Source organism: Strix uralensis, chromosome 1, assembly GCF_047716275.1.
Source record: "Strix uralensis isolate ZFMK-TIS-50842 chromosome 1, bStrUra1, whole genome shotgun sequence".
In the NCBI taxonomy this organism is placed as follows: domain Eukaryota; kingdom Metazoa; phylum Chordata; class Aves; order Strigiformes; family Strigidae; genus Strix; species Strix uralensis.
The window spans coordinates 52746841-52763206 of record NC_133972.1 but is presented as its reverse complement, the minus strand read 5'-3'; the positions used below and the strand labels follow the sequence as shown (position 1 = coordinate 52763206).

The following is a 16366-nucleotide window of genomic DNA, read 5'->3' as shown; positions in this document are numbered from 1 at the left end:
GTTGAGATCATTGGACAATGGGGGATGGAAGCACTGGGATATAAATTTAGTAGAAGCCACTTGGCTAATTAACACCAGAGGATCTGTTAACGGTCCTGGTCCTGCCCAAACAAAACCCCTTCATATTGTGGGAGGAGATAAGGTCCCTGTAGTACACACAGGGAAATGGCGGGGGAAGGCAGTGTGGATTGCTCCTCCCTTGGGAAAAGGCAAGCCCACTTGTGGGATTGTTTTTGCTCATGGGCCTGGATGTACTTGGTGGGTAATGTGGGAGAATGGGGCTACTCAGTGTGTGCCTCAAGGACATTTAACCTTGGGGGGAAAATAATCTGTGGGTTGAGTTGTATGTTGCAGGAAGTGATGGAGGAAGTAGGAACGACGAAGGGTGAACCAGATACGTGCAATGATGACCCAAACCTAGCTGGTGCTGGAGTCCAACAGTCAAACATACTGCTCCTGTCCTGAACACAGATGGGAGCCAAGTCACTGAACATCTAGAGGAGTGAAGAAAGATTATGGAATGGATAAATGAGTATTATGTGGGACCTGCGCATGACATAAATGGTATGGAATAAGGGGTGGAGACTGTACTGGGTCTGGCTGAGCCGGAATTGGTTTTCCCCTATAGCAGCCCTCATGGTGCTGTGTTTTATGTTGGGAGCTGGCAGGGTGTTGATAACACACTGGTGTTGTGGCTACTGCTGAGTAGTGCTTACACAGCACCAAGGCTCTTTCCAACATTTCCCCCCACCCCAGTGGGATGGGGTGGGCAAGATCTTGGGAGGGGACACAACCAGGACAGCTGACCCGAACTGACCAAAGGGATATTCCATACCATATGACGTCTGCTCAAGTATAAAGCTGGGAAAAAGGAGGAAGGGGGTGGGGTCACCCTTGGTCCTCTGAGGCAACCACTACGTGTATTGGAGCCCTGCTTCCTGAGAAGGCCCAACATCGCCTGCTAATGGGAAGTAGAGAATAAATCTGTTTTTTTTTTTCTTTTGCTTCCACGTGTGGACCTTTGCCTTGCTTTGCTTATATTAAAACTGCTTTTGTTTTACTCACAAGGGTTGGGGTTTTTTTTACCTATCTTATTTTCTTTCCCCTCTTTGCCCTGTTGAGAAAAAAAGGGGGAAGGGGGGGAAAGTGATAGAACAACTTGGTGGGTACCTGGCATTTAGCCAAGGTCAAACCACCACAAGAGAGCACAGCAAAAATGATGAATTATTATAACATGGTTCCAGTGGTTAGTAAGGAGCATAGCATATTTTTCAGGATTGTGGTCTGGTTTTATAATATTGAAGAAGGAAAGGGGCAAGTCTGGAGTAATGGCATTTACTACTTTGAAAATAAGACATTAATGTAGGGTCTTTACCTACAAATTCTTATATATGCAAGTAAGCGTATTCATGCGAGTTACTTCAGCGGAATTATGAGTAAAGAAGAAAAAACAAAAGACCTTGCTCTGCTCCCCTCACCACAAGACTAATTCCACTGAATGAGGGGCTGACAAGACTGTATCACATAAGCCCCTGCAAACCAGCAGTGCAAGACAGTAATTTAAAATAAAAAGGTCAATGAAAACACAATGTGGCAGTTGGTTCAGGTCACCGACTGCTGTCCTTTTCTCTCCAGCTCTCAAGCCCTGCACGCACACATATACTTGGCTATACAGTGAACCTAGATTCTGACAAATGTGTCCCTCAAACTCAGTTCTCAAAAAACCTTTCAAAGTAGCAAAAGTAACACAGCCCTAGTACAATCCTGTACTGTCCCTTTGGATTCATGGAAGGAGGACACCGGGTTTTGTCTTGGTATCGCAAGTAGTGTCAAGTATAAGCGTGGGAGTCCAAGACATGAAGGAATAGTAATATCAGTACCTGTACCTTCATTGACCTATCTACAGCCTGTCACTTATGAACCCCATTATATGTTTCAACAACACCACGTATTTTATCACATGATACAAAAACTACAACCATGTGAATTTATTATGTGCCTGCACACTGCCCAGTTGGGTAGTCTTTACCCTTGCAGCTTTGTAAGACCTGTTTGGATAAAGCCCTTAGTAACACTGTCTTATAGCTAGTCTTACAGCTGACCCTCCTTTGCACAGGAGGTTGCACTAGAGGTCTCTTGAGGTCCCTTACAGCTTGAGGTATCCTGTGAACATAGCACACAGATGTACACAAATACACAGAACAACCTCCTCACCAAATTTCATCTGTAAAATTTCTTAGAATTTATGATGTCATAGCTCTACCGAGTTTCCAATATCCCAAACATTTGTTCATACACACAGAGATACCAATATCTAATCAAGGTCAGGAGACCTGTAGCTGTGACTAATCACAGTTCTAGATGTGGACAATCATATATACAACAGCTTCTAGTTATCTCCTTGGTAGTAGCTACTACATTTTTTAGGACAGCTATGTAGATTAGCGACAACAGAACCATGAAGAACTATCACACTGTCCATCTTGTTTTTCTGTAATTTCAAATACACTTATTCAAAAAGCAGAAATTCTTCAATGCCTGCTTCCTGTTAATAAAACCAGTCATAAATATTTTTCTTAGTGTGGTTCAGGGCAAGGACACAAGCGTTCCCAGTGCCTATGAGGCTTCTGTACTTTGAAGCACAAGCTTGTAATGCTGAGGCTACACCAGCTTAGCTTTGGCTTTTGCATTCAAAGCAACCTGGCTCTCAAAAAAAGCTATTGGTTTACTGGTTGCTTGTTAACTTCAAAAAGTATGTTTGTCTGACAAGGACATTGACTGAGAGAGACAAACTATTGCATAACCTTCTGCCCGGTTCCCTCACTTCTCTGCCCAAGCAAGACAACGTACATATAAAATCCTGGCAACATGGTATTTAAAATCTGCCTTTTCCATTGGCAAATGGAAAGTTTTCCATTGGCAAGTGGAAAGACCCTTTTGTAGAGTACTAGGGAAATATGTAGTGATTATCTCAGAGCAGATAGTTACACCGTGTCCTTGGACTTCAGCAACATGAACACTATACTAAAGACAGGCATGTTCTTTAGCTACTGTGAAACAAGAACAATAAAATGACAGGTGTTCATTGCAAAAGCTTTAAAAACCATTTTATGAGTAAAGAAGATGTAGTTATATGCTGAAAAAGAATCAAGCTAAACCATCTGGGGTATCAGATTCCATTCCAACTAAATGCGTTGGAAAAAGCAAAATCTTTCAGTTGGCCTCAGTGAACATCAACATGTAAGGAATAAACAGTGACTGAGCTCTTGTAATGCTTCCCTTACAGGCATACTTGAGGGACAAATGCATAAAAGTATTATGCACTACTCCATTTTCACATTCATTAATGCCAAACCCAGAGCTTTCCAGTGACCTTCTTCCTCTGCTCAGGGCTGTGACTAATGGAGCTACCACAGCCTAATCCTCCCAACACTCATGGCTCACTTCTTCCATGCTAATGTACATACAGATCATTCGAGTGAAAAAAGCCCACATCCACATCTAAGCTCCACTACTCCCCACTTCTCCTATTCCTTCTCATAACACAAAAGGGTAAGTCTTTCTAGCTTGAATGTGAAAGAGGGAGTAACACAGTCCCAGAAACAGATCCTAACACCTACTACATGCAACAAGATGTCTGAGCACAAAGTTTATTCCAGGCTTCACTACTGAACTCCTTCATGAGCATGAGGAAGTCAATGCACTGCCACCCAGCAGCTCCATTTCTCTAAACTGATAGCAATATGGCCTCACTATAGTTAGAGGTTTGGGGAAACAAGGGATGTCAGTAAAGACAAAGAATTTGGATTCTTTAGCCAAAGGAAGAGAAGACTAAATGGAAAAATCCTAACAGTCTTTAAAAAGATACTCCGTAGCCTCCTAAGACATGGTCTAACTGACCTCGCTGTTATAAAGGTTTCCCCCCCACCGTCTAATATAACTTTCACTTGTTGGAATTTAAACCCAGTACGTCTTACTTGCTATATCAAGAACATGGAAAAGAAATCATTCCCCTCCTCTTTGCATCATGATACTCACTAACTTTTATCACTGGCTATAGAAATTATATCATAATATTGTATGGATTTTGGAGTGCATTTTGGAGTTTCAGTTAAAGTAGACTAGTAGTATGAAAAATACTATATAATAATATATCAGATAACCCCCAGTTGCCTAGGGTGAAATTCATCACCATTTGAGGCAAGTACCCCTTTACAGTCAATGAAGCCTTGGCCATGATCCACCTCTTCTTCAAGTTCCAAGTCTACAATGAGTCATAAAAGGCCCAATTTCTCTTCACTATTTGGTGAGCATAGGTTGACTGTTTCAGCTATGGATACACATACACATAAGAAACAGACTCAGAATAATTTCATTTGCAAGGGAGATCCAGAGGTCATCTAGTCCAGCCCCCTGCTCAAAGCAGGTTTAATCAGGTCAGGTCACTCAGAGCTGCGTCCAGTGAAGTCCCGATACCTCCAAGGATGGATATTCCACAAACTCTGGGCAACCTGTTCCGGTATTCGACAACCCTCATGGTAGAAAAATGTTCCCCTGGTATCTAATCAGAATTTCCTATTTTCCACCTTGTGTCCATTACAGATGTCTAAAATCAGCTGAGATTTGACCCCTAATGCAATTAACAGGCTACCCTCTTATAATATGTGCTTGTGCAAGGTCTTTGCAGCGTGCAAAGAGTTTTCAAACCTGTGTTAATGCAAGATGTGTTCCAAGCATTAGGCAGACAGGGACTTAGGAAAGGTCTAAAAGCTCCACCACAGTCAGTATTTCTGAAAAGGAAAGTAATGACAATCCTCCCCTCAGATGCCAAGTACAGAAGTTAAGAGACTCCTCCATAAGACAGTCAGGTTTTGGCTCTCTATTCAAAATCTAAGAACAAAGAAATATAAGCAAAATTAATTAGAAAGCTCAGCATTCATTTGGAGGAGGTCCATCAATAATTGGAAAGACTAGGTAAAGGGAAATCAGAGATGCTACTCTGAGAACTAAAGAAAACACAAAAAATAAGCACCTCAGAAATGGGAGCTGCCCAACAACTGCTGGGTTAAATCTATGGATTTGTAATAGACAAAGCTCATCTGCCTGCTTATAATTCAGGAAAGATCAGTGTGTTGTTATCAGTATAGCAGAATTTGAATAATAAATTTTGGTGGAGACCATCATTTGCACTTCCCATTTGGTTAGAAGGGCATTGTAACAGCTGTTTTTCTCACCAAAAGCAGCTGGCTGGTGATATTATTTTTCAATTAATAATGCTACACTATGAATAGATTAGTGCATGTAGTCATGAAAACAATGACAATTTGTGAAAGAAATTAAGTGATGTAACAAAGTAGGTTTTGGTTTCCATTTAATTGGAGGGTAGGGAAAGTCAGAGATGCAATAAAGCCTTTCTGGACACAGCAAAATTTGTATGCTGAAGGCTCTCAAAACATTCCAAGACAGACTGGGTAAATGGATCTAGAAGAAGCGAGAATTAGAAAAGTGGAGTGGAGAGTAAAGATACAAAAGAGTTAAAGCAATGTGGAGAAAATCTATGGGGATTTTGATTTTTAAATAAGAATGTAATTTTACACTGAATCCTTAAATGAGTAGAGATTGGATTTATTTAGAAGTGATATGTTGCCATTTTACCTCTTTACATTGTACATGCACCAAGGCCAGCTGTACAGTTCTGCACTTAGTTGAGTGTGAAAATAAAGATTTTTGGTTATACCTTCCAAATCACAATAGAAGGCAATGACACAAAAAGAAAAACAGCCATATGTTAAAGGAGAACACCTTACTGCAGTGATGCTTGTCTGGCCCAAACTGGTTCACCACCCCATTCCATATTTTAGCTTGAATTTCATGCTAGCTGTGAAAAACATAGCCTAATTCAGGTATATAAGAGGCAAGATCTATATTAATTAGTCTTAAAGCTCTAATGTACTCCTCTATCATAAAATGAGGACCAAATCAAATAGTTGAAACAACCCTATCTCTGTGTGCTCTGTTACTAAGTCTTTAACCACACCACTGAGTTGCAAAATATTCCCAATTCTTCTCAGAAACAAATAAAAGCACCAAATAACAGGAAGAAGTAAATAAACTATGGATATGACCCAGGAAAAAGTAGATCTAAGATCTGCTTTGCAGATATGTGGCTTATAATCAATATGAAAATTGATAACCATGCTCTACACCTTGCTATGAATGGACATGTGTGTGAATGTCAGCTGGTGCAAACAAGACTCTCCATTTACAGCTCGAGTGTTCTTTCTTTCTCACACCATCCTGCTGTGCTTTGTGCTCCTTTTCCAGACAATAAGCAAGTGAGCATATTTAGATAATGTCCATGTACAGCAAAATGTCAAGAGTTCACATTCCAAGGACTCACACCCCGTAATTCACACCTTGCAGAAACATAGGCTCTTCTTAAAGATTATGTAATACACCTCTCTGGCTATGCTTTATAGACTGCACACATTTACTGTTCCACTGTCTTGCCTTGGATCAGAAATTGATGAAATCTTCCTTGAAGTGAATTGAGGGACAGGGATATTGAAATCCTGGTATTTCTGTATCAGTCCCAATCTTCTTTGTTTTTACAAAACCATATACTTGTGGTTGGTAAAATCAGGATTAATTTCTCTGTCTGAACATTAATATGACCTCCCACTATCACACTCTACACTCCTCCCCTAAGACCTTGAAAATAGAAATGATAAAACTTCTCTCTTTTTTGTTTCAGCCTGTAGGAGTAACAGCCTGATTAGTAATTATCTGTGTAAGAAAGAAAGAGACCCTCAGCAAAGAGTGTGGGAGCATAAAACTGCTATAAGAGAGAAGTCAGGTCGTACACTTTGCATATTAGTTTCTAACAGAATGTGTTCTTGGTGGACAATTTTATATAGTATGAGAACAAGATGTGCAGACAAGGACAAGCTCTAGTCAAGTATCTACATACCAACTGGGAGACAGGCTAATCAGGAATTTTCAGAAAAAGATTTTTCCTCAGAATACACCAAATTGTCATTTTCTACTCGCTGTACATTTAACACCACTAATGTCAGTGAAAAAAAAAAGGGGGGGGAAATGTTTAAACATCAGTGAAAAACTGAGGGGATACTTCCATTATCAAACCCTTCCCTCCCAGATCCATCTGCGTTTAACGGTTGTGGATGGACATCTCTTGCATCTAACAGTATGGTTCTTCCTCAAGTCAACTGCTGAGAGATGTCTTTTTCCACCAACAGTATCTCAGTATCCCTGATGCTGAGCACCTGAAGCCTAAAGATAGACAGCCATCAAAGGACATCCATCTTTTGTGAAATAGAACAATTAGAGGATCAAGACAAGAACTGGGAAAGAAACTGAAGAATCAGACAGGTTAGCAGACTGCAGACACAGCAAGAGCTATGATGAGGCTTCTGGCATACTTTGGAGTTGAGGTTGTACAAACACTGACTGGTTCTTATGGAGCCTCTGCCTGGAGAAGCCACTACATGGCTCCAGGGTTCTCTGGGAAAGCAAAGAGGAGGCAGCAATGGAAAGGAAACCCCTTGCATCATGCTTTATGTTATGAATTTCTATAAATGCTTCACAGCATTTCTACACCAGCTGAGAAAGCAGTGCATGGGCTTTCTGTTCTGCTCACTGGAAAAGAATATGAAAGAAGCTCTGAAAACCCTGGGGAGAGGTATTGCAAGTTGTAAAACGCCTCTGTACAACATGGAAAAAACAAAACTTCTTTTTTCCTGACATCTGCAAAGTGAAAGATGAAAAAACACATGAAACTATCCTAGAAATGCACACATTTTTTCTTTAGAACCTGAAAGGCCCAAGATTCAAAAAATAATGTATAAAAATTGCATTAGGATTTGTGTTTATTATAGTATTCTTCACACCCAATTCTACTACAGTTTATTTGCTACTTGCTCTGCAACTGCTAAGGAGTTTTGTTTTCCAGTCTCTCAGTAGTAACTACATGATGATTTGTAAAAGCACGGAAGATTCTGATTACTGAGGAAAAGAGAACATAAACATATTTTAAAATAATCCACAATGCCACCTTTGTTTCTGTCTCCTGATCTGCATGCTTTCTATCAACTTCATTCATTTTACACTGATGTCTTACTTTATCTTGTCATTATATTGGGTTTATGTGGCAATTAACAAACTCAGGTTTTCTGGAATTTTTGAAAAGATAAAGGATTTATATTTCTATGAGTTTTGTGATATATTCCTCATGCGACTGAAATTACTTTTTTTCCTCACTTACAGCATAGGGATAATACCATCTCATTTTCCCAAATACATGGTATTGCAGGTGTCATGTAACATCAAAATATATGCCAGTAATACACTGAAATTATTACTCTCCTTTGTACCATATTCCAGAGAAACACTTGATATAATCAGTGTCTTCCTTTTACACACCTTGCATATTTTTCCCATAGCATAGTTTAGAGAGGTATCATCTTTCAAAGCAGAAACTCAGCTTAACCCACTACACCGAAAAACTTCCAAGTAAAAAACATTGGAAAGCTCCCTAAACTGAAAATGAAGAATTATTACAAATACAGTAACACATTCCAGTTTTCTTAAGAATAATTACAGAACGCAGCACATTTTATAGTCAGATTAAACTAATCATTACATAAATATAGCTTTGACATTTATACTTTCACCAGGGTGATTCATACAATATTTTAAAATGTTGGCAAGGATGTAACTTTTCAAAAAAGTTACAGTTTGACTTACCGGGAAGTACAGAAGAAGCGATCCAAAAAGAATGGTTTCCAACAGCACCAGCCCTGAAGCCCTGATACTCTAGAAGACAAAAACCAATACAAAATATTAGAAAATTCTCTCTGTGTGCCATTTAAATGCTGGGTTCTTTGCAGAAGGCACCTTCACTTTTGTCATTACAACGCTTCCACAGTAATGCTTATGAAAGCACAGTATTAAGCTGTCTGTCATATTGGCATGCTCCACATTCTTTAATTCACAGACCTATTACAATGGTTGTGTTTTACAAAATCCAATTTAAAAAACCACTCTTTCCTATGTTAAATACTATTCAACACACATTACCTGGATACATTTTTAAACTGCTAAAAATTACTCTCAAGTGTGAAGAATTATGGATCATGGGAATTACAGATATGAATTTAACTGCAGAATTTGTTCTGTACTATTTAAATTTCAAGAAGTCTTTCGAACATTTTGACTTATTTAATATTAATGACTTGGCTTCTATAATATGTATGAATAATCCACAATTTGACTGAATACGGAGTGTGCTCTTAGATTGAAAGCGCCTTTATTTTTCCTGAAATTTTGTACAAAGATGTTGATTCGCCCATTAACTTGTCAAGACTGTAAAATACCATGTCATTTCCTCACTGATTCTAATGCAGTCTCTCCATCGTAGTTTTCTTACATTTTAATTTTTTTTAAAAAAATCAATTCCTTTTCCTAATACAAAATGTATTCCAGGAAGTTTGGCGATTTACATATAGTGCATCTGTGCCTTATCTTAAAGACAAAACATCAACACTGCTTCCCATTTCTTTAACCATATCCTTCTCCAGAGATATTGTTGCATACACTGTTCCAGAAGAAGGCAGTGCTTTCCCAATGCAGACAGATAGGACAGCAGAAGAGGCTTTCCCAAAAATCTTTTGAAAAATCCCCTTCTTTCACACCACAAAATCCTCTTCTGGGCTGGAATCAATGGTTCGTAGTAATCTCTCTAATGGTTTCAGATGGGAGAAGTTTATCTTTCAGAAGTAAGGCAATCATTAAAAAAAAAATAAATCTCTATCTGAATGGAAATTTTTGGTGCCACGGGGTCCAGTTTCTGCTTGCAAAAGACTGGTGGAATTTTCTAGATAAAAATTCAGCTTTTCAGTGAATCTATCTTACTCTGATTTCCTGTTTCATCATTCATTTTTTCAACTGGTCACTTTTATAACATCTAATGTACTGAACATAGGTTGAAAGACATGGACAAAATTCTTAGGAAGCCTTTTTAATATGAGACAATTATCGAGCTACCCAGTTTCTAGCAATGGTGAAATTTTGCAGCAAAGGTTGTCTAAAGCATATATATCAGCAGAGACATTATCAACATAGTACGTAAGTGTCCACCTCAAAAATTATCACAAGAAGTTACATCCAATGGGTATTCACATCAAAGCTCCAATTTTAAAGAAAACACTAATATAACAGCTCCAGGGGCATCTTGGTGCTACTGATGCTATTTTAGTCACAGTTAAAGCCTGGAGTGAGGATTATGAATGGTTTTCCACTGGTCTTAAGATGATAAATTTAAGTGTTTTGAGTTTTTTTCTCTATTACGATGTTGGGTAAAGCATAAACACAATCCCAAATGCAAAAACCTTGGAAACTATAACTGAAATGACAGCATCAGGTTTTTTAGGCTCAAGCGATCCCATTGTTCAATGACATATCAAATTCAACTGAGTCAGTACTTTATATAATTTATTTCTGTCTCTTGGATAGATGGGCAGCCTCACCAACTAGTCTGCTAATGTGAAGATGGTCCAGCACTCCTGTACTGCATTTCCCCATGTGACAGCCCTGCCTCACTTCATCTAGAAGGATGCTCCTGAGAGACACTCACAAAGCATATATATATATATCCACAACTTGTCCAATACATTGATCCAGTATTTGTGAGACACTCATTTGTTATAAGCATCCCTAAACAATTAACAAAGACCTGAAGGGATGATCCTATCTTTTACAGCTGCTGTAATGAAATTGCTTATGTACCCATAATTCTGTATTCAGATGCATTCAACTTTTTCAAATAGCTCTATAAAAATCAATACATATAAACAACTTTTCAAAACTGCTTTTTGCAGACACTTCTCTTCTGATCTAATATAACACCAAAAAGCTAGAAGTAAATGTTTAGATGTCAGTTATGGAGTCATTAAATGGAATATTTCCAGGCTATTTTAATTAAGAAGTGACTAGACTCCCAATTATTTTATAGCTTAAACATTTGAAGATATGGATCATGTACACTGCTTTGACATGTATAATAGAAAGCATAAATATTTTTATAAACTATAAATGGCAGTATGAGTTATTTCACACTTCTGATGAACACATAAATTTAGCCTGAGCGAGATGTAAATTTTGTGTGCAGTAGATGAAAAAAAAAAGCTTAGAAAGCTTAGAAAAAGTTAAAATCTGCCTCCAATAACACAGGTTTCACACTTTGTCCCAGCAATATATCATAGATTTTTAAAAAGCATTATAGGACCACGTCCACAAGATTTCTTTTGTGACTCTGATTCTGCCTTATCTGGGAGTTCCACACGTTCTGATACGGTTTTTCTTCACAACATTTCTGTAAGACAATGGCACTTTACTCACAAGAAATTAATGCAGAGGGGTCTGCCCAACAGCATACAAGACACTGGTAGAGGTCAGTGAACTCACATCTCTCAAGATTGATCAATATTCAAACCACTGAAGATTTTTTTTCTTATTTAGTACAATGCATCTGTATATGACAGAATGGCCAAGAAAGTAACTGAAATAGGCATCATACAGAGAAGATGAAAATGATCTAAAAAAGCTGATCTTCAAACAGCTTCTGTGTGAACATCCTTTTCTAAACAAGTCTTTCGCATCCTGATCAGCCTTTTCTTATGGACCTTTTTTCTGGGCAGCATGATCATAAAGATAACCTGCAGGGGCAAAAAACTTCAGCATTTCCAGCTCTTCTTCCAAAACAATGAATTAACCCATGATTTTCTTCTCACCTGTGTTCTGGTAGGAACCATTCTCTGTGAATCCTGTCTATGCGCTTCTGTTTCCTGCCCTAAAAGAAGTGTGGCTTACAGAGCAACACTGGAACTCAAAATGAGCTTGAATCCAGGTTTTGACTGTGCTTTTACCTGTCTTTGATACCTGGAACATGGGGGTTTTAACCCAACGATTACAGATACTACAGCTCTTCTTAACAGGATTATTCAGCAAATGGAGTAGACATTCTGGCAGAGATGAATGCCATCCACAGTGATGAAAAAAAGCATAAAACTTCAAATAAGAAATAGTACAACCAAAGAACTATTTTTGCATGTGTAGAGAAAAGAAAAAAATGGGATGGAAATGAAAGTATCAGAAACTCTAATTGCTGATTTTCTCTACTGCAAAGTAAAAGGGATATTTTAATAACAAAAAAGTAACATGAAAGCTTTTGGTTTAGAAAAAAAATGTACACTGATTTTAAAAATATATGAGACTTTTTTCTTCCAATAACCCCCATTATAGCCCAAGAGGTACAGTCCAGGAAGTAAAATTGGTTGGATGGCCGGGTCCAAAGAGTTGTGGTGAATGGAGTTAAATCCAGTTGGCGGCCGGTCACGAGTGGAGTCCCCCAGGGCTCGGTTTTGGGGCCACTCCTGTTCAACATCTTTATTGATGATCTAGACGAGGGGATCAAGTGCACCCTCAGTAAGTTTGCAGATGACACCAAGTTGGGTGGGAGTGTTGATCTGCTTGAGGGTAGGGAGGCTCTGCAGAGAGACCTGGACAGGTTGGAGCGATGGGCTAAGGCCAACTGTAGGAGTTTCAATAAGGCCAAATGCCGGGTGCTGCACTTGGGCCACAACAACCCCCAGCAGCGCTACAGGCTTGGGGAGGAGTGGCTGGAGAGCTGCCAGTCAGAGAGGGACCTGGAGGTGTTGATTGACAGCCGGCTGAACATGAGCCAGCAGTGTCCCCAGGTGGCCAAGAAGGCCAACGGCATCCTGGCTTGCATCAGAAATAGCGTGGCCAGCAGGGACAGGGAAGGGATCTTACCCCTGTACTCGGCACTGGAGAGGCCACACCTCAATTCCTGTGTTCAGTTTTGGGCCCCTCACTAAAAAAAGGACATTGAATTACTTGAGCGTGTCCAAAGAAGGGCAGCAAAGCTGGTGAAGGGTCTGGAGGACAGGTCTTATGAGGAGCAGCTGAGGGAACGGGGGTTGTTTAGTCTGAAGAAGAGGCGGCTTAGACTAGATATTAGGTTTAGACTAGATATTAGGAAGCATTTCTTTACAGAACAGGTTGTTAGGTGTTGGAATGGGCTGCCCAGAGAAGTGGTGGAGTCCCCGTCCCTGGAGGTGTTTAAGAGTTGGGTTAACATAGCACTTAGTGATATGGTGTAGTTGAGAACGGTCAGTGTTAGGTTAATGGTTGGACTAGATGATCTTCAGGGTCTTTTCCAACCTAGATGATTCTGTGACTCTGTAAAGTCTTCATCCAGCACCAAAGCTTTAATAAAAGGGAATAGCTAAAGAGAAGAGAACCAAAACTAAAGCAGGATGTTTTAAAATTAATTTATTAGCTAAAGATATTCTATATTACATAGATGGTATTTCCACCAGTCTGTGAGCACCAGTTTTTCCATCAAAGTTGAATCCACTGTACAGACTTTGCAAATACAGACCCCTAAGGCATGGCTGTGGGCAGCATCAAAAATGCTTGACTTTATTGGAATGTGCAACATACACAGCAGTGAATATGTCCACATACCTCAGGAAAAAAGCTTTTGCTCTTTTAAGAAAACAAATGAAAGAATGGAAACAAATGATAACCCAAAGCCTCCACTAACCGGTGAACACCTATACTCTGCACAAGTAAAATTCTCCAATGGAATTCACAGAAATCAGGGCATTTTAGGATATAGCCCTGAAATTCCACACAGTGGGATTTTCTTCCACTTGCATGTAACATTTACTCAATTTCTTTTTCCTTTCCTTAACAGCTGCTTGTTTTTTTGCATCTGCCTTGCTTGATGGCATTTATTTTGTTTTTTTCTTATTTATTTCTCTGGCTATTCATCTTGTGTACAGTTTGTTTATTGCCACTTCGTCTGTGTGCTCATTTTCGTTTCAGGGTATTATTTCTATGTTTACTTATTTGTGTCAGTAAAACTGTCCTTTCTGGTTTTCTCGGTCTCACTTAATGGTTACACATTGCTGACACCTAAGTGATACTGCAATTTATTTCCATTCTAGCTTCATACTAACTTTCATACTTAGCTTAGCTACCTCTACCATACGTTTTCCACATTCTCTAGGTTTGTATACTTTTTAATTAACTGTGATCTTGGATTTAAAAAAAAAAAAAACACTATTATAATTATTATAATTTAAAATAATAATAATTATTATTATTATTATTGATAAGTCAAAGGAGGAAATATAATGATTGAACTAGGCATTAGCTTCAATCCAGCCTCCATTCAGAAATACTGAAATCATACCAAAAGGAAGCAATTAAAATAGCATGGCATGAATTACACTAAAGGTCAAGACCAGGTATGTACTGGTCTCTACCATCTTCTTCATTCTGAGCTGGAGTTTTTTTAGAGAGTAGCTACCATCCTTCAGTTCTGCAGTGAATAATAAAGTCCACTAAAACAATTCCAGCAAGTATGATGCATGTTGTCAACCATGAGAGAAATTCAAGTGAACTGTAATCAGCTGTTTCACAGGAAGCTATCAAAAGGACCAGCTAGCAAAATGCAAGATAGGTTTAGGTACATGGTTACAAATGCAAATGATGAAGTAGTGTGAGGACACAGGCCATAAAGGCCCCTGTCTGGTGGGCTGGGTAACTTCTGAATCACTCGGTATGTAATGCTACACCTACACAGAAAAATCAGCATACTAGAACAGTAAAATGTCTTGGATCTGCATGCAATGTACTCTGAGAGGCATTTATGGAAAAAGTGAGTTCAAGTAAACTAGTGTGACTTAGGCAGTGGCACAGGACTCATAGGTGAGCACACACCCTCATGTTATATGGCCACTACAGACTGGACCAGCATTCCAACTCAATAAAGAAGACACTATAAATATTCACAGCAACTCCTCTCAGCTAGAATGTAGCTACTAACAATTGTGAGATGCTACTGACCATTTTGCATTTCATTGACTACTCACAGTTGAAGGAGTGTTGGTGATCTAAAGTAAGCTGTTACAACTATTCATAAAGTCAAGAAATATGGTCACTACCACCTCAGAGGTTAGATATCACCTCTGTGTGAGATTCAGGATTTGATTGCAACTCTGCATCCAGGTATAGGGTCAAAGTCATGGCACATGACATCATGCTACGTGATGTGGCATGTTCAGTCCATAAACAAGTTGAGGAGCAGCTATACTGAAATTGCCTTTGTAGGCATCCCCTTGGAAGACAAGACATAACAGTGGGTCATGGTGACCCCATAGCAGATTCATTTGGTCAGTCAAGCAAGATGTGCTGATGGACAGGAGACAAAGCCTTGGTGTAAGGGCAGGGAAAGCAAAACCAGGGTGCTGGGGTCCAAGGCAGCCATGTGAGAAAAGAGACCTTGCCAGACCTTGGTGTGGTCTAGACACATAGACAGTCAGAGGCATTTTTCTTATTAACTGTGTTTTCAATACTGAAATCTCAGTTCAACATTTACAAATATTCTGAATAAAGAAGTAGAGGCCGGTTCATTACTTCTGCTCTCTTGTGAAGCAAACACAGTGGTCTCTGCAGATCAATTCCTTTATGGAAAGCCTCATTCACTGTTTATTAGAGAAATACAGCTATGTTCTAACTTGCTCATATATATTTTCTCATTAATAAAAACAAACGAAAAACACTATTACAGGAGGGAAATCATTCACCATAGGTCTGTGCTGTTCTGTGAACGGCAGTCCAGCTGAGACAGAAGCACCCCTTTAACACAGTCCCTCGCGGGACTCATCCAAACTAGCAGGACTGGGGCTAATGTCTCCTTTGAAAACTAAAGACTTGAACAGAAGAACGAACAATGAGAGTGCATGCCCAAGTGGAATATGTTAGATTCTTTTTATATACCTTTACTAGAGAAGGGATAAAACCCCTAAAATACTACCACAAAATATAGAAGACTCTGTGACCACTCATCAGTGCTTGAACAAAAGTAACATGACTGAGGTGCAGCTGCTTCAATACCATGCAGGTGTTTAACAGGTAGATCACCCTGTTTCCATTATAGGTTTGATGCCTATAGCTTTTCTGGGCAAGGAGCTAGCATGTTAGAAATACACAGAGAGAAAACACAAATTTATTAATCTGAAAAGAAAAAAAAGTGATATGGAATGGGCAGGTAAAGCTAGAAATAATACAGGTCCTAGGGGTCACATCTGCAAACAAACATTCATTTGCAAAGTCTTGTGACAAGAAAAATGACCAGTGAAACTTGAGACCTATGCAGCTTTTCATAGTAAGATCACCACCCTTCATTCTCTTGAAAAGGAGATGTCTGGGTAGTGTGGCAGAGCAAAAATACTTACTAATCTACAGAATGAAT

At 39.2% G+C, this 16366-nt stretch overlaps 1 protein-coding gene across 1 annotated transcript in view; it reads right to left on the bottom strand.

The window, feature by feature from the left end:
• GPR158 (G protein-coupled receptor 158) overlaps window positions 1-16366 on the bottom strand; it is a 211663-nt gene that overhangs the window by 83347 nt on the left and 111950 nt on the right. The window contains exon 5 of the mRNA XM_074866388.1: window positions 8767-8835. Within this exon, the coding sequence (XP_074722489.1) occupies window positions 8767-8835 (69 nt within the window). The remainder of the gene's footprint in view (window positions 1-8766; window positions 8836-16366) is intronic.